A 24,890-nucleotide genomic window follows, 5' to 3' on the forward strand; every position below is an offset into this window, starting at 1 on the left:
TGTGTAACTAGCTGGTGTACTCAGGTGGCATGTGTACTCGTGTAACTAGCTGGTGTACTCAGGTGGCATGTGTACACGTGTAACTAGCTGGTGTACTGAGGTGGCATGTGTACTCGTGTAACTGGCTGGTGTACTAAGGTGGCATGTGTACTCGTGTAACTAGCTGGTGTACTCAGGTGAAATGTGTACACGTGTAACCAGCTGGTGTACTCAGGTGGCATGCTTACACGTGTAACTAGCTGGTGTACTCAGGTGGCATGTGTACTCGTGTAACTAGCTGGTGTACTCAGGTGGCATGTGTACTCGTGTAACTAGCTGGTGTACTCAGGTGGCATGTGTACACGTGTAACTAGCTGGTGTACTCAGGTGGCATGTGTACACGTGTAACTGGCTGGTGTACTCAGGTGAAATGTGTAGTCGTGTAACTGGCTGGTGTACTCAGGTGAAATGTGTACACGTGTAACTGGCTGGTGTACTCAGGTGAAATGTGTACACGTGTAACTGGCCGGTGTACTCAGGTGGCATGCTTACACGTGTAACTGGCCGGTGTACTCAGGTGGCATGTGTACACGTGTAACTGGCCGGTGTACTCAGGTGGCATGTGTACTCGTGTAACTGGCTGGTGTACTCAGGTGGCATGTGTACTCGTGTAACTAGCTGGTGTACTCAGGTGGCATGTGTACACGTGTAACTAGCTGGTGTACTCAGTTGGCATGTGTACACGTGTAACTAGCTGGTGTACTCAGGTGGCATGTGTACTCGTGTAACTAGCTGGTGTACTCAGGTGGCATGTGTACACGTGTAACTAGCTGGTGTACTCAGTTGGCATGTGTACACGTGTAACTAGCTGGTGTACTCAGGTGGCATGTGTACACGTGTAAGTGGCCGGTGTACTCAGGTGAAATGTGTAGTCGTGTAACTGGCTGGTGTACTCAGGTGAAATGTGTACACGTGTAACTGGCTGGTGTACTCAGGTGAAATGTGTACACGTGTAACTGGCCGGTGTACTCAGGTGGCATGCTTACACGTGTAACTGGCCGGTGTACTCAGGTGGCATGTGTACACGTGTAACTGGCCGGTGTACTCAGGTGGCATGTGTACTCGTGTAACTGGCTGGTGTACTCAGGTGGCATGTGTACTCGTGTAACTAGCTGGTGTACTCAGGTGGCATGTGTACACGTGTAACTGGCCGGTGTACTCAGGTGGCATGTGTACACGTGTAACTAGCTGGTGTACTCAGGTGGCATGTGTACATGTGTAAGTGGCCGGTGTACTCAGGTGGCATGTGTACACGTGTAACTGGCTGGTGTACTCAGGTGGCATGTGTACTCGTGTAACTAGCTGGTGTACTCAGGTGGCATGTGTACACGTGTAACTAGCTGGTGTACTCAGGTGGCATGTGTACATGTGTAAGTGGCCGGTGTACTCAGGTGGCATGTGTACACGTGTAACTGGCCGGTGTACTCAGGTGGCATGTGTACACGTGTAAGTGGCCGGTGTACTCAGGTGGCATGTGTACTCGTGTAACTAGCTGGTGTACTCAGGTGGCATGTGTACTCGTGTAATTGGCCACTAATGCTTTTCTCAGGACTTTGGCTGGACAGTGGTGCTGTATCATGAGTGGGGGGACGTGTTTGATGAGGAGAGGGGATGGGGAGAGGTCAGAGGAGTGGTGGACCGTATTTATTTTTTATTAACTTAATGTGTGGAGATTCCGGCAGCCAGTCAAGGCACAGAAACCATCCACAATGTCCAGACACATGGGCTTCTGTCACAGACACGGACATGTTGTTTTTGCACAATTTTGTCAGTGCAACAGCGCAGAGAGGCCCCTGCTGCTGCAAGAAGTCAGATAGTTAGCTAGGCGGTTTGTTGTCAGCTAGAATGGAGTTTATATGTTCTCCACGTGTTTGCATTGGTATTCTCCAAGTACTGCAGTTTCCTCCCACTCTCCAAAGACATACTGATAGGGAATTTAGATTGTGAGCCCCATTGGGGACAGTGATTATAATGTCTGTAAAGCTCTGTGGAATGAGATAGCGCTATATAAGCAAAGCATAATAATTAAATAGGATCCTGTGCAAACCGGCCTTCCAGCATCGAAATCCTCTCTGCTAATAGTGTGGGGCCCACACCAGGCCACATTTCAGCATCTAAATATCTCAGATTGTTCATTTAGTGACAGCTGTGTGCCTAGGATGGTGAAACCGCAGGGTACAAGAAGGGAAGGGTACACCCAACATGAGTGTGAAATAGTGAGGTCATGGTTGAAGAGGGAATAGGCTTCGTGTTCGACGTGTACGTGGTGTGATAAAACACTCCGGGATCGCCTTTGCTGGGGTCAAAGGTCACGTGCGTTCAGCATGAAACTCAGGCGCGGAGCTGGGATTCGTGTATAACTGACACTGGGTCAGGTTTATTAAAGGTGAAAGCAATGCATAAAGGAAATAAAACATAAAACAAATCCTTGCCTGTCCGGCACTAACTAAACAATGGACAACCTAACTACCAACTGGCGGGCTTCTCCCGTCCAGCCAAACCACAGTTGCAGTGGGCACTGCTTCCACTCACGTGTGTCTCTCACACAGACAGGCTCTCTGTGTTCCCAGGCTGAGACACTCACACAACCACCTGGCATCCTTTTATATCCGCCTCCCATTATTCATTAGTCACCAGGTGCGATACTGACCAGACTAGGCCACATAGGAAAGGAATCTGGGCGAGATATACCTGCCCTCATCCACTATTCCCACATGATTCTCACAGAGGGTTAGGTGTTAATGAAAGCTCAACTGAACAAACACCAGCTCGTCCTATCCAAAGACCACTGACATCATCTGTTACTGGACGGGCTGCTCCACTACCTGTCTTTAGCAGCCACACAGTGATTTGCCATGTAGATGAGACTCAAAGATAATGTGTTCCAGTGAATTGCAAAAGCTGCATCAAGTGGCCTCTCCTCCTCTTCCTCCGCTTTCACATCACAAACGGTGCAATCCTCAGAGGTGGCACCCCAATCACTCTTGTTTCCCCCCCGCATCACAACTCTCCAACCGCCCAACTAACCCAGAGTACAAATAGTGTAACTGTTCAGCATGGATGCATGGGACAGGGCCTTGGACAGGGCTAGGACAAATATTTCTAACTTAAATATCGATCAGTAACAGGTGGATGAGTGACAGATGTAGGCCTGATGCTCTGAGAGCCCTGCCAACCCACATGAAGGAGACCCAAAATTGGCATCAATTGACCCACAGTATAAATGTTATAATGGCACAGGAGTAGTCAGCCATGGACCATGCATGAGGTATCAGGGTCTGTGCCAGCATTTTCAGCTTTGAATTTGAGGTCAGATTAAGAGGTGGGTGAGTGATCGATGTAGGCCTCCTGTGCTGGGAGCCCTGATACCACATGCAACAGCTCAACCTGCTTTTCTGCTCAGCCATACTCATGTGAAGTACAGTATTCAGATGTACAGGACATCTTGTTCTTCGGGATCCATTTTTGTGCTTGCGACGCCATTTTGTTGTTTACGAGTTAAATTTTGTAACTTAACTAGATGAAAGTTCACGGCTGTTATGAAACCAGACTGTTCTAGCTTGTACAAGATATGAGATATGAGATGAGACCCTAAAAGAATGCGCTATTGTTCTATTTTCTACGTCACGCAGCTGGGGCCATATTCCGATTTTCTTGCAATATTATTGGCTTAAATGTATTACGATTCTATTGGTAGCTGTATACTTTGCATAATTAAGCAGAATGCTATGTAATGTGAGATTCAGTAAAGGGGGTTAGTGATCTGCCTCGATCCTCCCGTACAGAGACCCCCGTCTCCGTGTGGTCATTCCCAGTTGCTAGCAACGCCCTGTAAATTAATTTGGAAATCACTGGCTCAACCGTGAAGGGTTAATTTAGCCCTACCTCAACAGTCTGGTGACACAAATATCAACTTTGTAGACTACTATTGTTTAAAAAATGTAAGGAAAGTAACACAGGTAGTTGACTGAAAGTAATTGCAGGCCTGCCGATCTGGGAGCCCTACTGCTACAGGCAACACACATTAAGGAGACCCAACTTGGAATCTAAACATTTCCAAAAATTAGGGGCAGACAACACCAAAGTGTCATCAATTTCCCCAGAGTAGAAACAGTATTATAGACCCCTGACAGACCTTCCACTACAGGCAACCCATCAGATGAAGACCCAACGGGGAGTGTTCGGGGGCGGAGCCAAACCCGAGTCCCGGAGAGCTACGTACTGCTGGGAAAAGCAGGAGAAGAGACAGACAAACAAGAGTCACAACCAGAGGACGGCACAGGTAACAGAAGGGGCAGACAGGAACAAAGTCAGTGAGAACGCCGAGGTCAGAACCAGAGACATAACGCAGTATCGGAGGGGTCAGACAAAGCGGGTAATCAAAAGGCAATGCAAGAGTCAAACACCAAGCAAGCAAATACACAGTAACAAGACAGTAGACGAACTCACAAGGAAGAGACGGACCGGGTCAAAACCAAACAAGCAACAAGATGTCAGGCACAGGCCATAGGCACACAAGCAGTCAACTAACTCAGCCGAGGGGCAACTAAATAGCCGCCCTCTGCCAGAAAGAGGCAGAAACAATTAACCCCTGACTGACCAGGATGGGACAAAGATCCGTCCTGGATCATGACACAATGCACATTGTGTGCCTCACTGCTGTCTTGGGGTAAATCACTCATAAAATGGTCTACAAGCGTGTTTTGATACTCAAGCATGTGCACGTCACTTTCCAGGGGGGAAGCATCTGACTAAATTTACTCTTGTACCATTGATCTAACAGGGTGGCAAACTAGTAGTCAGCACTATTTCTAACACTAAGAATTTGAGCATCATGTTGCTGATAGTGCAGCAAGAAGGTGCTCATGTGTCGGGCGCTTCCATGAGGTCCAAGTCCATGGTGTGTTGGTGGCGGGGTAACACTCAAGTGTCACAGGTGTGTGAGAGGCTGCAGACCATCGCACTGCATTTGACCGAAGGTCTCAGCAGTTTGCTTTGTAGACTTGTTCCTGGTCCTTCTGACTCTAGGACCCAGTTGCAGCCTTCCTTCTACTCTAACGGACACACCAGAACCCAGGTGTTTATAACTCCCAGCTCCCTGCTGGGAGTTGCCATTGATATTTCCATCCCCCCCATTGAGGCTTGGAGCTATAGCAGTCAGCTATCTTCCTCTTTGGTGTTTGGAGGACGTCTGTGTTTGTCTCTGAGTCTACTGAAGCTAAGTGTTCCCCTTGTTTGTCTTTCCCATTTGTCTTTAGTTGTAGTGAGGATCGACCAGTGCCCACCCAGTCCATCCTTAAGCAGGGCTTACTGTTAGGGTCATGCAGGGAGCAGGAATCCTGCTCGGCGATAGGTGCGGAACTTATTTAGGGTCGCTTAGGGCAGACAGGGTGACATTAGATCTGCCTAGGGGTCTCCACTCCCAGTTTTCCCTGGTGTTGGACTCCCTTCCCCTTATCCCTTTGTGTTGCACTTAGTCCTTCCTACACTGTGCCTGACATCAAGCTTGCTTCCTCCATCCCCTCCCGCCAACCAAGGACAATAGAGGATCATTATCCTTTTAATTTCCTGACTGTTGCATGCCCATCACCTCTTCCTCCTCGTTCTCCTTCATTTGTTCCTCAGCTCCTTCATTAACAGTTTGTCTGCAACTATGAGTCCCCCCTCGATCGCTGTAAGCCATCCTCCCATGGCACCCGCCTGTGCAACAACAGTCCGAAACTTTAGAGATATTGTTATCCCTTCCGCATCCTCCTCTGCGTCTCCTCTTCCTCTGGGACCACCACCTCCTCCCGCAGACTATTAAAAGTCTGCTCCAGCATGTAGATCAACAGAATAGGGATGATGGCATTGTCATCGCTATCCATCTTAGTAGCCATTTCAAAACTGTCCCAGGCTATGCAAATTGACATACTGCACCAGGGATCGTTGCTGCTGTCACAGTCGCTACAACACGTGTAGAGTGGAATTCCACCGTGTCAGCACATTGCACATCAATGCTGAAAGACCTCTGTAGCAATGCAAGTCGATGACCCGTGAATGATGGAAGTTAGCACACAACAACCGTGCTTTCTGCAGCAGTGCATCAAGGCCGTGATATTGGCAGAGAAATTGTTCTAATCCAGGTTGAGGACGTGAGCTATGCAAGACACGTGTGTCAGGTTGCCCAGGCGTAGGGCCGCCACCAGGTTTGCACCGTTATCGCACACGGCCTTCCCTGGCTCCAGGTTCACTGGAGACAGTTATTGCTCTAACTCGGCCTGGATACCTGTCCACAACGTTTGAGCTGTGTGACTGCCATCTCCAAAGCAATCCTCATGTGTGTTGCGGCTGTTAGGCAATCCTCGCATGTGTTGCGGCTGCGTGTGAGGCAATCTTCGCATGTGTTGTGGTTCTTAGACAATCCTCACATGTGTTGCGGCTGTTAGGCAATCCTCGCATGTGTTGCGGCTGTTAGGCAATCCTTGCATGTGTTGCGGCAGCGTGTTAGGCAATCCTCGCATGTGTTGGGCTGCGTGTTAGGCAATCCTCCCATGTGTTGCGGCTGTTAGGCAATCCTCGCATGTGTTGCGGCTGTTAGGCAATCCTTGCATGTGTTGCGGCTGTTAGGCAATCCTTGCAAGTGTTGCGGCAGCATGTTAGGCAATCCTCGCATGTGTTGGGCTGCGTGTTAGGCAATCCTCCCATGTGTTGCAGCTGTTAGGCAATCCTCCCATGTGTTGCGGCTGTTAGGCAATCCTTGCAAGTGTTGCGGCTGCGTGTTAGGCAATCCTCGCATGTGTTGGGCTGCGTGTTAGGCAATCCTCCCATGTGTTGCAGCTGTTAGGCAATCCTCCCATGTGTTACGGCTGTTAGGCAATCCTCGCATGTGTTGGGCTGCGTGTTAGGCAATCCTAGCATGTATTGCGCCTGTTAGGCAATCCTCGCATGTGTTCCGGCTGTTAGGCAATCCTTGCATGTGTTGCGGCTGCGTGTTAGGCAATCCTCGCATGTGTTGGGCTGCGTGTTAGGCAATCCTCCCATGTGTTGCGGCTGTTAGGCAATCCTCCCATGTGTTGCGGCTGTTAGGCAATCCTTGCAAGTGTTGCGGCTGCGTGTTAGGCAATCCTAGCATGTATTGCGCCTGTTAGGCAATCCTCGCATGTGTTCCGGCTGTTAGGCAATCCTTGCATGTGTTGCGGCTGCGTGTTAGGCAATCCTCGCATGTGTTGGGCTGCGTGTTAGGCAATCCTCCCATGTGTTGCGGCTGTTAGGCAATCCTTCCATGTGTTGTGGCTGTTAGGCAATCCTCTCATGTGTTGCGGCTGTTAGGCAATCCTTGCAAGTGTTGCGGCTGCGTGTTAGGCAATCCTCACATGTGTTGGGCTGTGTGTTAGGCAATCCTTGCATGTGTTGCGGCTGTTAGGCATTCCTCCCATGTGTTGAGGCAATCCTACAATGTGTTGCGGCTGTTAGGCAATCCTTGCATGTGTTGGGCTCTGTGTTAGGCAATCCTCACATGTGTTGTGGCTGTTAGGCAATCCTACCATGTATTGCGGCTGTTAGGCAATCCTCGCATGTGTTGCGGCTGTTAGGCAATCCTACCATGTGTTGTGGCTGTTAGGCAATCCTCGCATGTGTTGGGTTCTGTGTTAGGCAATCCTCGCATGTGTTGGGCTCTGTGTTAGGCAATCGTCGCATATGTTGCGGCCGTTAGGCAATCCTACCATGTATTGCGGCTGTTAGGACATCCTCGCATGTTGCGGCTGTTAGGCAATCCTCGCATGTGTTGCGGCTGTTAGGCAATCCTACCATGTGTTGTGGCTGTTAGGCAATCCTCGCATGTGTTACGGCTGTTAGGCAATCCTCGCATGTGTTGGGCTGCGTGTTAGGCAATCCTCGCATGTGTTGGGCTCTGTGTTAGGCAATCCTCGCATGTGTTGGGCTCCGTGTTAGGCAATCCTCGCATGTGTTGGGCTCTGTGTTAGGCAATCGTCGCATGTGTTGGGCTCTGTGTTAGGCAATCCTCGCATGTGTTGGGCTCTGTGTTAGGCAATCCTCACATGTGTTGGGCTCTGTGTTAGGCAATCGTCGCATGTGTTGCGGCTGTTAGGCAATCTTCGCATGTGTTACGGCTGTTAGGCAATCCTCCCATGTGTTGGGCTGCGTATTAGGCAATCCTCGCATGTGTTGGGTTCTGTGTTAGGCAATCCTCGCATGTGTTGGGCTCTGTGTTAGGCAATCGTCGCATATGTTGCGGCCGTTAGGCAATCCTACCATGTTCTGCGGCTGTTAGGCAATCCTCGCATGTTGCGGCTGTTAGGCAATCCTCGCATATGTTGCGGCTGTTAGGCAATCCTACCATGTGTTGTGGCTGTTAGGCAATCCTCGCATGTGTTACGGCTGTTAGGCAATCCTCGCATGTGTTGGGCTGCGTGTTAGGCAGTCCTCGCATGTGTTGGGCTCTGTGTTAGGCAATCCTTGCATGTGTTGGGCTCTGTGTTAGGCAATCGTCGCATGTGTTGCGGCTGTTAGGCAATCCTCCCATGTGTTGCGGCTGTTAGGCAATCTTCGCATGTGTTACGGCTGTTAGGCAATCCTCCCATGTGTTGGGCTGCGTATTAGGCAATCCTCGCATGTGTTGGGTTCTGTGTTAGGCAATCCTCGCATGTGTTGGGCTCTGTGTTAGGCAATCCTCGCATATGTTGCGGCCGTTAGGCAATCCTACCATGTATTGCGGCTGTTAGGCAATCCTCGCATGTTGCGGCTGTTAGGCAATCCTCGCATGTGTTGCGGCTGTTAGGCAATCCTACCATGTGTTGTGGCTGTTAGGCAATCCTCGCATGTGTTACGGCTGTTAGGCAATCCTCGCATGTGTTGGGCTGCGTGTTAGGCAGTCCTCGCATGTGTTGGGCTCTGTGTTAGGCAATCCTTGCATGTGTTGGGCTCTGTGTTAGGCAATCGTCGCATGTGTTGCGGCTGTTAGGCAATCCTCCCATGTGTTGCGGCTGTTAGGTAATCCTTGCATGTGTTACGGCTGTTAGGCAATCCTCGTATGTGTTGGGCTGCGTGTTAGGCAATCCTCCCATGTGTTGCGGCTGTTAGGCATTCCTCCCATGTGTTGCGGCTGTTAGGCAGTCCTCCCATGTGTTGCGGCTGTTAGGCAGTCCTCCCATGTGTTGCGGCTGTTAGGCAATCCTCCCATGTGTTGCGGCTGTTAGGCAATCCTCGCATGTTGCGGCTGTTAGGCAATCCTCCCATGTGTTGCGGCTGTTAGGCAATCCTCCCATGTTGCGGCTGTTAGGCAAACCTCCCATGTGTTGCGGCTGTTAGGCATTCCTCCCATGTGTTGCGGCTGTTAGGCAGTCCTCCCATGTGTTGCGGCTGTTAGGCAATCCTCCCATGTGTTGCGGCTGTTAGGCAATCCTACCATGTGTTGTGGCTGTAAGGCAATCCTCGCATGTGTTACGGCTGTTAGGCAATCCTCGCATGTGTTGGGCTGCGTGTTAGGCAGTCCTCGCATGTGTTGGGCTCTGTGTTAGGCAATCCTTGCATGTGTTGGGCTCTGTGTTAGGCAATCGTCGCATGTGTTGCGGCTGTTAGGCAATCCTCCCATGTGTTGCGGCTGTTAGGCAATCTTCGCATGTGTTACGGCTGTTAGGCAATCCTCCCATGTGTTGGGCTGCGTATTAGGCATTCCTCGCATGTGTTGGGTTCTGTGTTAGGCAATCCTCGCATGTTGCGGCTGTTAGGCAATCCTCGCATGTGTTGCGGCTGTTAGGCAATCCTACCATGTGTTGCGGCTGTTAGGCAATCCTACCATGTGTTGTGGCTGTTAGGCAATCCTCGCATGTGTTACGGCTGTTAGGCAATCCTCGCATGTGTTGGGCTGCGTGTTAGGCAGTCCTCGCATGTGTTGGGCTCTGTGTTAGGCAATCCTTGCATGTGTTGGGCTCTGTGTTAGGCAATCGTCACATGTGTTGCGGCTGTTAGGCAATCCTCCCATGTGTTGCGGCTGTTAGGTAATCCTTGCATGTGTTACGGCTGTTAGGCAATCCTCATATGTGTTGGGCTGCGTGTTAGGCAATCCTCCCATGTGTTGCGGCTGTTAGGCATTCCTCCCATGTGTTGCGGCTGTTAGGCAGTCCTCCCATGTGTTGCGGCTGTTAGGCAGTCCTCCCATGTGTTGCGGCTGTTAGGCAATCCTCCCATGTGTTGCGGCTGTTAGGCAATCCTCGCATGTTGCGGCTGTTAGGCAATCCTCCCATGTGTTGCGGCTGTTAGGCAATCCTCCCATGTTGCGGCTGTTAGGCAAACCTCCCATGTGTTGCGGCTGTTAGGCATTCCTCCCATGTGTTGCGGCTGTTAGGCAGTCCTCCCATGTGTTGCGGCTGTTAGGCAATCCTCCCATGTGTTGCGGCTGTTAGGCAATCCTACCATGTGTTGTGGCTGTTAGGCAATCCTCGCATGTGTTACGGCTGTTAGGCAATCCTCGCATGTGTTGGGCTGCGTGTTAGGCAGTCCTCGCATGTGTTGGGCTCTGTGTTAGGCAATCCTTGCATGTGTTGGGCTCTGTGTTAGGCAATCGTCGCATGTGTTGCGGCTGTTAGGCAATCCTCCCATGTGTTGCGGCTGTTAGGCAATCTTCGCATGTGTTACGGCTGTTAGGCAATCCTCCCATGTGTTGGGCTGCGTATTAGGCAATCCTCGCATGTGTTGGGTTCTGTGTTAGGCAATCCTCGCATGTGTTGGGCTCTGTGTTAGGCAATCGTCGCATATGTTGCGGCCGTTAGGCAATCCTACCATGTATTGCGGCTGTTAGGCAATCCTCGCATGTTGCGGCTGTTAGGCAATCCTCGCATGTGTTGCGGCTGTTAGGCAATCCTACCATGTGTTGTGGCTGTTAGGCAATCCTCGCATGTGTTACGGCTGTTAGGCAATCCTCGCATGTGTTGGGCTGCGTGTTAGGCAGTCCTCGCATGTGTTGGGCTCTGTGTTAGGCAATCCTTGCATGTGTTGGGCACTGTGTTAGGCAATCGTCGCATGTGTTGCGGCTGTTAGGCAATCCTCCCATGTGTTGCGGCTGTTAGGTAATCCTTGCATGTGTTGGGCTGCGTGATAGTCAATCCTCGCATGTGTTGCGGCTGTTAGGCAATCCTCCCATGTGTTACGGCTGTTAGGCAATCCTCGTATGTGTTGGGCTGCGTGTTAGGCAGTCCTCCCATGTGTTGCGGCTGTTAGGCATTCCTCCCATGTGTTGCGGCTGTTAGGCAGTCCTCCCATGTGTTGCGGCTGTTAGGCAGTCCTCCCATGTGTTGCGGCTGTTAGGCAATCCTCCCATGTGTTGCGGCTGTTAGGCAATCCTCGCATGTTGCGGCTGTTAGGCAATCCTCCCATGTGTTGCGGCTGTTAGGCAATCCTCCCATGTTGCGGCTGTTAGGCAAACCTCCCATGTGTTGCGGCTGTTAGGCAATCCTCCCATGTGTTGCGGCTGTTAGGCAGTCCTCCCATGTGTTGCGGCTGTTAGGCAATCCTCCCATGTGTTGCGGCTGTTAGGCAATCCTCGCATGTTGCGGCTGTTAGGCAATCCTCCCATGTGTTGCGGCTGTTAGGCAATCCTCCCATGTTGCGGCTGTTAGGCAATCCACCCATGTGTTGCGGCTGTTAGGCAATCCTCCCATGTGTTGCGGCTGTTAGGCAGTCCTCCCATGTGTTGCGGCTGTTAGGCAGTCCTCCCATGTTGCGGCTGTTAGGCAATCCTCCCATGTGTTGCGGCTGTTAGGCAAACCTCCCATGTGTTGCGGCTGTTAGGCAATCCTCCCATGTGTTGCGGCTGTTAGGCAATCCTCCCATGTTGCGGCTGTTAGGCAATCCTCCCATGTGTTGCGGCTGTTAGGCAAACCTCCCATGTGTTGCGGCTGTTAGGCAATCCTCCCATGTGTTGCGGCTGTTAGGCAGTCCTCCCATGTGTTGCGGCTGTTAGGCAATCCTCCCATGTGTTGCGGCTGTTAGGCAATCCTCGCATGTTGCGGCTGTTAGGCAATCCTCCCATGTGTTGCGGCTGTTAGGCAATCCTCGCATGTTGCGGCTGTTAGGCAATCCTCCCATGTGTTGCGGCTGTTAGGCAATCCTCCCATGTTGCGGCTGTTAGGCAATCCTCCCATGTGTTGCGGCTGTTAGGCAATCCTCGCATGTTGCGGCTGTTAGGCAATCCTCCCATGTGTTGCGGCTGTTAGGCAATCCTCCCATGTTGCGGCTGTTAGGCAATCCTCCCATGTGTTGCGGCTGTTAGGCAATCCTCCCATGTGTTGCGGCTGTTAGGCAATCCTCCCATGTTGCGGCTGTTAGGCAATCCTCCCATGTGTTGCGGCTGTTAGGCAATCCTCCCATGTGTTGCGGCTGTTAGGCAATCCTCCCATGTTGCGGCTGTTAGGCAATCCTCCCATGTGTTGCGGCTGTTAGGCAATCCTCCCATGTTGCGGCTGTTAGGCAATCCTCCCATGTGTAGCGGCTGTTAGGCAATCCTCCCATGTGTAGCGGCTGTTAGGCAATCCTCCCATGTTGCGGCTGTTAGGCAATCCTCCCATGTGTTGCGGCTGTTAGGCAATCCTCCCATGTGTTGCGGCTGTTAGGCAATCCTCCCATGTGTAGCGGCTGTTAGGCAATCCTCCCATGTGTTGCGGCTGTTAGGCAATCCTCCCATGTTGCGGCTGTTAGGCAATCCTCCCATGTGTAGCGGCTGTTAGGCAATCCTCCCATGTGTAGCGGCTGTTAGGCAATCCTCCCATGTTGCGGCTGTTAGGCAATCCTCCCATGTGTAGCGGCTGTTAGGCAATCCTCCCATGTGTTGCGGCTGTCTAACAGACATGTTATCGGACCATGTTCGCTCATCACTACCACAAACGCATTAGGTCTTTATCCCTATCCTCTGCGCTCTGAGCGCCTATCCCTAACAGTACTGGCATAACATAGCGCTCCTTGGCTGCCCCGATGTTTCATCATGCCTGTGATAGCCATTTGATTGGCTGTGTTACACCATGTGATTAGATGGCTGCAGGCATTATGGGGAAGCCCGCACTGGGAATTTTTTTTTTAATCTTTCGGATCATTTAAATGTAAATGGAAGCTCTGATCCTCATATTGATCTGCTGATCTCTACCTCCCAGGATTGGATGCTTTCCTTTGGACAGGAGATGGCCGCTGGACTTGTGAGGATGTGAGATTGTGGGCTGTTGTAATCACCTAGGCAGGTTAACGATGCAGCTCGTTTTACTTCTTCTGTCCTCAGTTGTAGAATAAATCCAGGTTATGGGCAAAATACAATGTTCTCAGTCCCCAAGTTCCCGACCAAGCCCCTGACTAGTTGTATTGTTTTTCATTGTCAGGGCGATGAAGATAATGAAGGCCATGGACATGACCACGGGGTCTCCCTGCGAAACTTTCACGAGGAACAGAAGAAAAAGAAACAGCAAAAGCAGTCTGTGTCCCAGACAGAGCTGGTATGTTAGTAAGAAGGGTATAATAAGAATCTCTTTATTTCTATAGCGCCAGCATATTCCACAGCGCTCTACAGTTTTGCACACGTTATCGTCACACAGAAATGGCTTTACCTTCTGTAAGTGGTGGGCTCGGCTGGGAAAAGGAACAGAGTTAGGACAGAAATGAAGAATGTTGTTTCTTTTTTCTCAATGAATCACGATAGTTAGTGTCACCTTCAGTGGTGGACAAGCTTAGTGACCCCTGCATTCCACTGAAGTAGCAGCCCCCTGCAGTGACTGGGCAATTAAAACAGGAAAATCTGTTCTGGGAACCAGATATCAAAATGGGGATTTGTTTACACAGTGTGTAGTGGAGCGGTTGGGGGCAGTGGGACAGATAGCCGAGAACCACAGAGAGTTCAACATAAACAGTGTCTTTATTTCCAGACTCACATACAAGAGTGATATCCTCCGGATCGCACGCAGGTTTCCACAAATACAGTCTGTGTTCCAATCCCATTGCCGTGGACAATGGCACCGCCGTGTCTCTTGGGTGCGTCAGCTGCCTGGAACTCCCTGGCTCTGTATTAGCTCCACACAGACCTGGGTTGTACAGAGCCTCCTGCTCTGCAGCTTGAAAACTCCAAACTCACACACCCAAGGCCAAACTGATAGATTTAACTGGAATTATGGCCACAGAGCCACTTCCAAAACCCAGAGTGGGGGAGGGATTCACCCCACTACCAAACATGCAAATCCCTCTAATAATAAAAGCCCTTGATGGGTTTTTCTAAAAATCTGACTGGGTCACTACTTACATCCAATCCACTGTTTCTTTTATTTTGCCTTGTGATCCACAGGCGTCATGCTGTGAACACAACGCACTCCAGCAGGTTTAATAAGACTCCGCCACATATCGACCGTCGCATATGATCTCCCTCACTGCCTCACAAGAGGCATAAGATTCCTCTGATCAATGGATCTCTCACAGCCCAGCCAGTGATGGATATTGGGGTTTGCATCTATATGATGTTTATGGGAGATTTATTTTCAGTGTCGTGGCAAAGGGACGAACAGAACACATTCACTCACGTCACTGTAAGGCGATTCTAACCCCTCCAACTTAATAACGGACCAACGGATGCTGCTATACAGGCCATCTCTATATACAGGGGCTTCTCACAAAATAAGAACATCATCATAAAGTGAATTTATTTCAGTTCTTCAATACAGAAAGTGACCTCCTATATTCTATATAGTCATTACACACAGAGTGATCTATGTCACGGGTTTATTTCTGGTAATGTTGATGATTATGGCTTACAGCCAATGAGAACCCAAAAGTCATTATCTCAGTAAATTAGAATAATTAACAATAAACCCCTGTAAAGGCTGCTAAGTGTTTATAAAGGTCCCTTAGTCTGTTTCAGTAGCTCCACAATCATGGGGAAGACTGCTGACGTGACAGATGTCCAGAAGGCAGTCACTGACACACTCCACAAGGAGGGGAAGCCACAAAAGGTCATTGCTAAAGAAGCTGGCTGTTCACAGAGTGCTGTATCCAAGAATATTAATGGAAAATGGAGTGGAAGGAAAAAGTGTGGTAGAAAAAGGTGCACAAGCAGCCGGGATAACCGCAGCCTGGAAAGGATTGCTAAGAAAAGGCCGTTCAGTAATGTGGGGGAGATTCACAAGGAGCGGACTGCTGCTGGAGTCATTGCTTCACACCACACACAGACGTCTCCAGGACATGGGCTACAAGTGTCACATTCCTTGTGTCACCCACTCATGATCAATAGACAGCGCCAGAAGCGTCTTCCCTGGGCCAAGGAGAAGAAGAACCGGACTGTGGTCAGTGGCCCCAGAGTCTGGAGGAAGAGTGGAGAGGCCACAATCAAAGCTGCTGGAGGTCTAGTGTGAAGCCTCCACCATCAGTGATGGTTTGGGGAGCCATGTCATCTGCTGGTGTAGGTCCACTGTGTTTTATCAAGACCAAAGTCAGCGCAGCCGTCTACCAGGACATGTTAGAGCTCTTCATGCTTCCCTCTGCCGACAAGCTTTATGGAGATGGAAATGTCATTCTCCAGCAGGACTTGGCCCCTGTCCACACGGCCAACATTACCAATACCTGGTGTACATGTGGTAAGGGCCAGGATTGGGGGGTGGTCCACTGCTTACCACGACTGGACGTGGCAAAGACGAGACGTAGGCAGAAGTCAGTTGTAACAGATCCGGGTTTATTGGCCGTCCTCCTGACGACCTTAGCCATGCACCGCAGTTCCTTTACAGCTCTCCGTTTCCAGGCCTGGGTACCTTTCACCTTTCCTTTAGTCGTGATGACGTCCCTCGCGGATCTTTCGCTGGGGCTGTCCTACACCAATCAACCGCCAGCGCTTCACCTGCCCGAGGTCGTCGTCCAATCGGTACCCCCAGGGCCTCGTCTGTCCTGCGGTACGTCGTGTCAGGGCCACCCCCCCTGACTGTCTTCTCCTGTCAGTCCCCTGGTCAAGCTCTTCACCTTTCTCCGTATTCTGTCCTGAGTCTTCCTCTGCTGAGCTCCTCCCGGGACTAGCCTAGCCTCTGGAACCCTAACCAGTTCTATTTATCCCCTCTCTCACTGGGAATTCCCCTCCTGGGTTCCTATCTCCCCGCCCCCATGACTAAGCAGTTTCTATAGCCCTAAACTGATGTTAAGTCCTGAACTAAACTCCCCCCTGCCATCTTGTGGTCAAATTTCGGTACTGCACTCCCTTTTCTGTCTCTCCCTGCTGTTACCTTTCTGTCATTGCCAATCTTCGTCTGTAGTGCACAAATCGTCCCCTCCTACTTCCAGTCAAGTCTGTCCGTCAAGTCACCTTCCCCACATACACACAACAGTATCACTGGGCTTGATTGTCAGCAAACTCGCCTGACCTTATCCCCATAGAGAATCTATGGAGTATTGTCAAGAGGAAGATGAGAGACATCAGACCCAACAATGCAGACGAGCTGAAGGCTGCTACCAAAGCAACCTGGGCTTCCATAACCCCTCAGCAGTGCCGCAGGCTGATCGCCTCCATGCCACGCCGCATTGATGCAGTAATTGATGCAGAAGGAGCCCGACCAAGTATTGAGAGCAGTTACTGAACAGACATTTCAGTAGGACAACATTTCGGATTTTACAATCATTTTTCAAGCTGGTGTTATAAAGTATTCTAATTTCCTGAGATAATGACTTTTGGGTTCTCATTGGCTGTAAGCCATAATCATCAACATTACCAGAAATAAACCCGTGGAATAGATCACTCTTTGTGTAATGACTCTATAGGATGCAGGAGAGTCACTGTCTGTATTGGAGAACTGAAATAAATTCACTTTTTGATGATATTCTCATTTTAAGCATTATACTGGTGCTAAGGAGCGTTACGGTAAACACTAGGTGACATCCCTCTAAATGAATGGCTATTTGCATAATTAAGTTTAAAAACCGCCTTATTCATGCCCTCCTACCAAGGCTACGAGGGTTCATGGTAATAACATAGGAACACAGGAGAACTGGTTGTATTAATAGAGAATACCCACCCCCAAGGGGCATCCCTGATCTTGCTATTGGTGCAGGAGCGGCTTTTGATTGTCCTGAACTACTCTTCGGAAATCAAAGGAGCTTATCACCTAGGTGGTACTCAGCTCTTCACCATGGCCAATTTTTTAGATGGTCGGGTCAGCAGATATTCTTATCATTTTCATCAAGTATCCTTATGGTGTATGGCACCAGCATTTTAGTGCTGTGGATTAAGGATGCAGTATTACATGCCATTTCTCACTTCGCTGTTTTTTGTTCAAGGTCAGTCCAGATATTGAGTTTCAGAAGAGTCCACGACCAGTGAGAAGTCGTGGTAAGTCCCATCATAGCTCATGCCATGTCTCATCATGTCCGGCTCATGTCTTTTTCCATCACAACTGGCTCATGTATTCATGTCTTGTCCCATCACATCAGGATCATGTTCTCTCCCATCTTGTCCAGCTCATGCCCTTTCCCATAATATCAGGCTAATGTCTGGTCCCATTACATTGTTACATCTAGCTGTGGTCCCATCACAACTGGCTCACGTCTTGTCCCAACATATCCGGCTCATGTTCAGTACCATCACATTCTGCTCATGTTTATTCCCATCACATCCGGCCCAGGTCCTGTCCTATCACAACTGGGTTATGTCTGGTTCCATCACTTTCAGTTCACATCTAGTCCCATCATGTTCAGTTCATTTCCTGTCCCATCACATCCGGTCAGGTCCTGTCCATCACATTCAGCTCATGTACTGTTCCATCAAATCCAACTCATCTCTTGTCCAATCACGTTGAGCTCACATCTTGTTCCCTCAAACTTGACTCATGGCTAATCTCATCATGTCGTGTTTCCATCTCGTTTTACCTCTACCTTTTCTAAATTCATCTTGAATTGTCCCTTGCAGAGCTGCGGATGATCCCATATATGATCACCATAGGAGATGCTATCCATAATTTTGCTGATGGTTTGGCCATGGGAGCTGCTTTCTCAACATCCTGGAAGACGGGTCTAGCCACAAGTCTCGCTGTTCTTTGCCATGAACTGCCACACGAGCTGGGTGAGCTCCACATCCCACAGGGTGATAAAGAAATACAGTCCCACCTCCCACAGGGTGACAGAGATACAGGCACACCTTCTGCAGGGCAACAGAGATACAGGCACACCTTCTGCAGGGTGAAAGAGAAAAAGACAGGCCCACCTCCTGAAGGGTGACAGAGAGATACTGCCCCACCTCCTGCAGAGTTGCATAGAGATACAGGCCCACCTCCTGCAGAGAGATAGAGCGATTCAGGCCCAACTCCTGCTCCTGCACAGTTACAGACATACAGGCCTACCTCCAGCTCCTGCACAGTTACAGAGATACAGGCCTACCTGTATCCTACAGGGTGACATAGAAAGATACTAGTCCACCTCCTGCAGGGTGAGAGAGATACTGGACCACCTCCTGCAGAGTGGCATAGAGATACAGGCTCACCTCCTGCAGAGAGACAGAGCGATACAGGCCCAACTCCTGCTCCTGCAGGGTCTCAGAGAGATAAAGGCCTACCTTCTGCTCCTGCTGGCTGACATAGAAAAATACTGGCCCACCTCCTGCAGGGTGACAGATAGATACAGGCCCACCTCCTGCAATGTGACAGATAGATAAAGGCCCACGTACTGCAGGGTGACAGAGAGATAGATGCCCACCTCCTGCAGAGTGGCATAGAGATACAAGCCCACCTCCTGAAGGATGACAGAGAGATACTGCTCCACCTCCTGCAGAGTTGCATAGAGATACAGGCCCACCTCCTGCAGAGAGACAGAGCAAATCAGGCCCAACTCCTGCTCCTGCACAGTTACAGACATACAGGCCTACCTCCTGCTCCTGCACAGTTACAGAGTTACAGGCCTACCTGTATCCTACAGGGTGACATAGAAAGATACTGGTCCACCTCCTGCAGAGTGGCATAGAGATACAGGCTCACCTCCTGCAGAGAGACAGAGCGATTCAGGCCCAACTCCTGCTCCTGCACAGTTACAGACATACAGGCCGACCTCCTGCTCCTGCACAGTTACAGAGATACAGGCCTACCTGTATCCTACACGGTGACATAGAAAGATACTGGTCCAACTCCTGCAGGGCGAGAGAGATACTGGCCCACCTCCTGCAGAGTGGCATAGAGATACAGGCTCACCTCCTGCAGAGAGACAGAGCGATTCAGGCCCAACTCCTGCTCCTGCACAGTTACAGACATACAGGCCTACCTCCTGCTCCTGCACAGTTACAGAGATACAGGCCTACCTGTATCCTACAGGGTGACATAGAAAGATACTGGTCCACCTCCTGCAGAGTGGCATAGAGATACAGGCTCACCTCCTGCAGAGAGACAGAGCGATACAGGCCCAACTCCTGCTCCTGCACAGTTACAGACATACAGGCCTACCTCCTGCTCCTGCACAGTTACAGAGATACAGGCCTACCTGTATCCTACAGGGTGACATAGAAAGATACTGGTCCACCTCCTGCAGAGTGGCATAGAGATACAGGCTCACCTCCTGCAGAGAGACAGAGCGATACAGGCCCAACTCCTGCTCCTGCACAGTTACAGACATACAGGACTACCTCCTGCTCCTGCACAGTTACAGAGATACAGGCCTACCTGTATCCTACAGGGTGACATAGAAAGATACTGGTCCACCTCCTGCAGAGTGGCATAGAGATACAGGCTCACCTCCTGCAGAGAGACAGAGCGATACAGGCCCAACTCCTGCTCCTGCAGGGTCTCAGAGAGATAAAGGCCTACCTTCTGCTCCTGCTGGGTGACATAGAAAGATACTGGTCCACCTCCTGCAGGGTGACAGATAGATACAGGCCCACCTCCTGCAATGTGACAGATAGATAAAGGCCCACATACTGCAGGGTAAAAGAGAGATAGATGCCCACCTCCTGCAGAGTGGCATAGAGATACAGGCCCACCTCCTGCAGGGTGACAGATAGATACAGGCCCACCTCCTGCAGGGTGACAGATAGATACTGGCCCACCTCCTGCAGGGTGACAGAGAGACATTCAGGCCCTCCTCATGCTACTGCAGGGTGACAGAGAAAAAAAACAGGCTCACCTCCTGCAGGGTAACAGAGAGATACAGTCCCACCTCCTGCAGGGTGACAGAGAGATACAGGCCCACCTCCTGCAGGGTAACAGAGAGATAGATGCCCACCTTCTGCTCCTGCAGGTTAAAAGAGAGATACAGTCCCACCTCCTGCAGGGTGACAGAGAGATACAGGCCCACCTCCTGCAGGGTGACAGAGAGATTCAGGCCCACCTCCTGCAGGGTAACAGAGAGATAGATGCCCACCTCCTGCTCCTGCAGGTTAAAAGAGAGATACAGTCCCACCTCCTGCAGGGTGACAGAGATACAGGCCCACCTCCTGCAGGGTGACAGAGATAGATACAAGCCCACCTCCTGCAGGGTGACAGAGAGATACAGTCCCACCTCCTGCAGGGTGACAGAGAGATACAGTCCCACCTCCTGCAGGGTGACAGAGAGATACAGTCCCACCTCCTGCAGGGTGACAGAGACATACAGGCCCACCTCCTGCAGGGTGACAGAGAGATACAGGTCCCACCTCCTGCAGGGTGACAGAGAGATACAAGCCCACCTCCTGCAGGATGACAGAGAGATACAAGCCCACCTCCTGCTGGGTGACAGAGAGATACAGTCCCACCTCCTGCAGGGTGACAGAGACATACAGGCCCACCTCCTGCAGGGTGACAGAGAGATACAGGTCCCACCTCCTGCAGGGTGACAGAGAGATACAAGCCCACCTCCTGCAGGATGACAGAGAGATACAAGCCCACCTCCTGCTGGGTGACAGAGACAGATACAGGCCCCCCTCCTGCAGGGTGACAGAGAGATACAGGCCCCCCTCCTGCAGGGTGACAGAGAGATACAAGCCCACCTCCTGCTGGGTGACAGAGAGATACAGTCCCACCTCCTGCAGGGTGACAGAGAGATACAGGTCCCACCTCCTGCAGGGTGACAGAGAGATACAGGTCCCACCTCCTGCAGGGTGACAGAGAGATACAAGCCCACCTCCTGCAGGATGACAGAGAGATACAAGCCCACCTCCTGCTGGGTGACAGAGACAGATACAGGCCCCCCTCCTGCAGGGTGACAGAGAGATACAGGCCCCCCTCCTGCAGGGTGACAGAGAGATACAAGCCCCCTCCTGCAGGGTGACAGAGAGCTACAGGCCCCCCTCCTGCAGGGTGACAGAGAGATACAGGTCCCACCTCCTGCAGGGTGACAGAGAGATACAGGTCCCACCTCCTGCAGGGTGACAGAGAGATACAGGTCCCACCTCCTGCAGGGTGACAGAGAGATACAAGCCCACCTCCTGCAGGATGACAGAGAGATACAAGCCCACCTCCTGCTGGGTGACAGAGACAGATACAGGCCCCCCTCCTGCAGGGTGACAGAGAGATACAGGCCCCCCTCCTGCAGGGTGACAGAGAGATACAGGCCCACCTCCTGCTGGGTGACAGAGACAGATACAGGCCCCCCTCCTGCAGGGTGACAGAGAGATACAGGCCCCCCTCCTGCAGGGTGACAGAGAGATACAGGCCCACCTCCTGCAGGGTGACAGAGACAGATACAGGCCCCCCTCCTGCAGGGAGACAGAGAGATACAGGTCCCACCTCCTGCAGGATGACAGAGAGATACAAGCCCACCTCCTGCAGGGTGACAGAGAGATACAGGCCCACCTCCTGCTGGGTGACAGAGACAGATACAGGCCCCCCTCCTGCAGGGTGACAGAGAGATACAGGCCCTCCTCCTGCAGGGTGACAGAGAGATACAGGCCCACCTCCTGCAGGGTGACAGAGACAGATACAGGCCCCCCTCCTGCAGGGAGACAGAGAGATACAGGTCCCACCTCCTGCAGGATGACAGAGAGATACAGGCCCCCCTCCTGCAGGGTGACAGAGAGATACAGGCCCACCTCCTGCTGGGTGACAGAGACAGATACAGGCCCCCCTCCTGCAGGGTGACAGAGAGATACAGGCCCCCCTCCTGCAGGGTGACAGAGAGATACAGGTCCCACCTCCTGCAGGGTGACAGAGACAGATACAGGCCCCCCTCCTGCAGGGAGACAGAGAGATACAGGTCCCACCTCCTGCAGGATGACAGAGAGATACAAGCCCACCTCCTGCAGGGTGACAGAGAGATACAAGCCCACCTCCTGCAGGGTGACAGAGACAGATACAGGCCCCCCTCCTGCAGGGTGACAGAGAGATACAGGCCCACCTCCTGCAGGGTGACGGAGATAGATACCGGCCCACCTCTTGCGGGGTGAGAGAGAGACATACCTGCCCACTTCCCATAGGGTGACATTTATGATATTGGCCCTAACACAGAGTGGTGCTCAGCGCCATTGCTATATATTATTTTTGTGCCCCTGCATGGTGAGCTCTCTGGGGTTTAGAACTTGGCTTATGACCCTGTGTCTCTTCAGGTGACTTTGCGGCCCTCCTCCACGCAGGCATCAGCGTCCGCCTGGCTCTACTGCTCAATTTTGGCAGCGCACTGACGTCATTTATCGGTTTGTATATCGCACTCTCCATCGCTGCAGAGGAAGCTATTCAGCACTGGATATTCACAGTGGCCACCGGACTGTTTCTCTATGTGGCTCTGGTGGACATGGTAAGAAGCGGTTACTGCGATACTTCGTCTGTGGACCAGCATCGTCCATCACTCACACTCTTCTTCTCACCCAGCTCCCAGCTATAATGAATGTGAAGGACCACAAACCCTGGCTGATCTTCATCCTCCACAACTTGGGTCTCTTAATTGGCTGGACCATCCTTCTCCTCCTGTCCATCTATGAGGAGAACATCACCGTGTGAAGCTTGTCATGACCCTGCCACTGATCTAATCTGGATGTCTCACCCTCCTGAGATGTGTAATTGTCCTCAGATACCCCGGGAAGATGCATCACATCATCCTCTAATTGACAGGACACCCTTTTTTGGCTACTATAGCTATCATTGTGACAACAGATGAGAGTAAAAGAGTGGCTCCTCTTACTGCACCATCCGGAGTGGAGAATCTACAGTTTCTCCTACAAGTTTTCTGCTGAAATCCCAAAATCCTTAGGAGATATGTAATTGATATAAGTGGAAAGGCATGATGTTATAACATGGGTGGTTTATTATTCAGGCTTCAGAGACCATTGTGCAACTGAGAGATAACATGTAATGACAGAAGAGAAGGCAACTAAAGAGTTATGGATGCATATTTGTCGGTTTTCAATGAGATTGTCCTGTGACAGCCAGCTGTGATGTATTGCGTGGATGGGTCATTGGTCTCCCCAGGCATGGTATTCTGTCAGGTATCAGTCATCTTATTTAAGTCCTTCCAATGGTAGCTCCTCATTCGGAACACGTCCTTTTGTTAAAGTCCCTCCAGCCGTGGTCTTCAGTCTTCTTGTTAAAATCCCTCCAGCAGTGGTCTTTAGTCATCTAGTTGAGATACTTTAAGCAGAGGTATTCAGTCTTCTTTTTGAGGTCCATAAAGGCGTGATCTTTGGTCTTTTTTGTAAGGTCCCTGTAGCAGTGGTCTTCAGTCTTCCTTTTGATGTTCCTCTTTCTGTGGTCTTTAGTCTTCCTTTGTGAGGTCCTTCCAGCAGAGGTCTTCGATCTTCTTTTTGAGGTCCCTCCAGCCACGATCTTCAGTGTTCTTGGCATTTTCCTTTTAGACATGGTCTTCAGACTTATTAAGGTCACACCAGCCATAGTGTTCAGTCTTCTTAAGGTTGCTCTAGCCAAGGTCTTCAGCCTTCTTTTTGAGGTATCTCAAGGCACTATATTCATTCTTCTTGTTGAGGTATCTATGGTCTTCAGACTTTTTGTTGAGGTTTTTCCAGTCATTGTCTTCAGTCTTCTTGTTGAGGTCCCTCCAGCCATGGTCTTGTTGAGGAGAGCAGGCCACCTTTATGGTATTTTGCACAACATTTATTCTTATTTTATAAGTTACAAGAGTGGTAAGAGGTGAATGAAGCAGTGTTACTGTGTTACACGGGGAGGGGCGCTCAGTTTGGTACTGAATGCTCCCCTGCCTTCAATAAAGAGAGAATTGGAATCATCGGCGTAATACTTTGATTCTGTGCCGGGATTCTCTACGTCTTCTCTCGGGCCTCATTCAGACATCTGCTTTTCTATACTAGAAGAAATGGGCTGCTTTTCATCAGTGCGCGTACTCCGATTTTCATCAATTTTTGGTCTCTTCGTGGTTTATTTTTTCATGGATCTATTGATTGAGTTGGTGAGTTTGATCTATGACTCAGACAAGTCTCTTTTTTTTAAAATTGTAAACACTTGACCAGCAAAAAATGTTTACATATGTATGTCTCCACGAGCTAAAATGGTCAGATAGAACTTGTATGTGAAAAACAGATGTCTAAATGAGTGACAACTTAAAGGAACACACCAGACAAAACCCCTGCCCCAGACTGGAGCAGATTTATCTGGGTATTTACAGTAGATTTCTGATGTTTAAGCTGGACACCATATTAATATAACGCCATATAACCCCTCCTATTAAACCACATAACTCTGCCTTATACTCCATATAACCCCTCGTATAACACCATATAACCTCCCCTCTGCCTTATACATGCTATAACACCTATTCCTCCATTCAGTCCCACCTATTTTGTCAAATAACGGTTACACCATATAACTCCTCCCATTAATCCATATAACTCCTCCCCTTACTCCATATAAGTCCTCCCCTTACTCCATATAACTTCCCCCTTACTCCATATAACCCCTCCCTTTACTCCATATAACCCCTCCCATTACTCCATA

At 50.5% G+C, this 24,890-nt stretch overlaps 1 protein-coding gene across 3 annotated transcripts in view; it reads left to right on the top strand.

The window, feature by feature from the left end:
* Nucleotides 1–24,162, top strand: part of SLC39A4 (solute carrier family 39 member 4) — a 138,125-nt gene extending 113,963 nt beyond the window's left edge. For all 3 annotated transcript variants that reach the window (XM_073556537.1, XM_073556536.1, XM_073556538.1), the window contains 5 exons: nucleotides 13,404–13,517; nucleotides 17,320–17,371; nucleotides 17,948–18,100; nucleotides 22,538–22,725; nucleotides 22,800–24,162. In XM_073556537.1, the coding sequence (XP_073412638.1) occupies nucleotides 13,404–13,517; nucleotides 17,320–17,371; nucleotides 17,948–18,100; nucleotides 22,538–22,725; nucleotides 22,800–22,928 (636 nt within the window). In that variant the 3' untranslated portion in view covers nucleotides 22,929–24,162. The remainder of the gene's footprint in view (nucleotides 1–13,403; nucleotides 13,518–17,319; nucleotides 17,372–17,947; nucleotides 18,101–22,537; nucleotides 22,726–22,799) is intronic.
* Nucleotides 24,163–24,890: the final 728 nt, after the last annotated feature.

This window comes from Dendrobates tinctorius, unplaced genomic scaffold (genome assembly GCF_039654945.1).
Source record: "Dendrobates tinctorius isolate UK_male_01 unplaced genomic scaffold, ASM3965494v1 ptg000235l, whole genome shotgun sequence".
Taxonomy (NCBI): domain Eukaryota; kingdom Metazoa; phylum Chordata; class Amphibia; order Anura; family Dendrobatidae; genus Dendrobates; species Dendrobates tinctorius.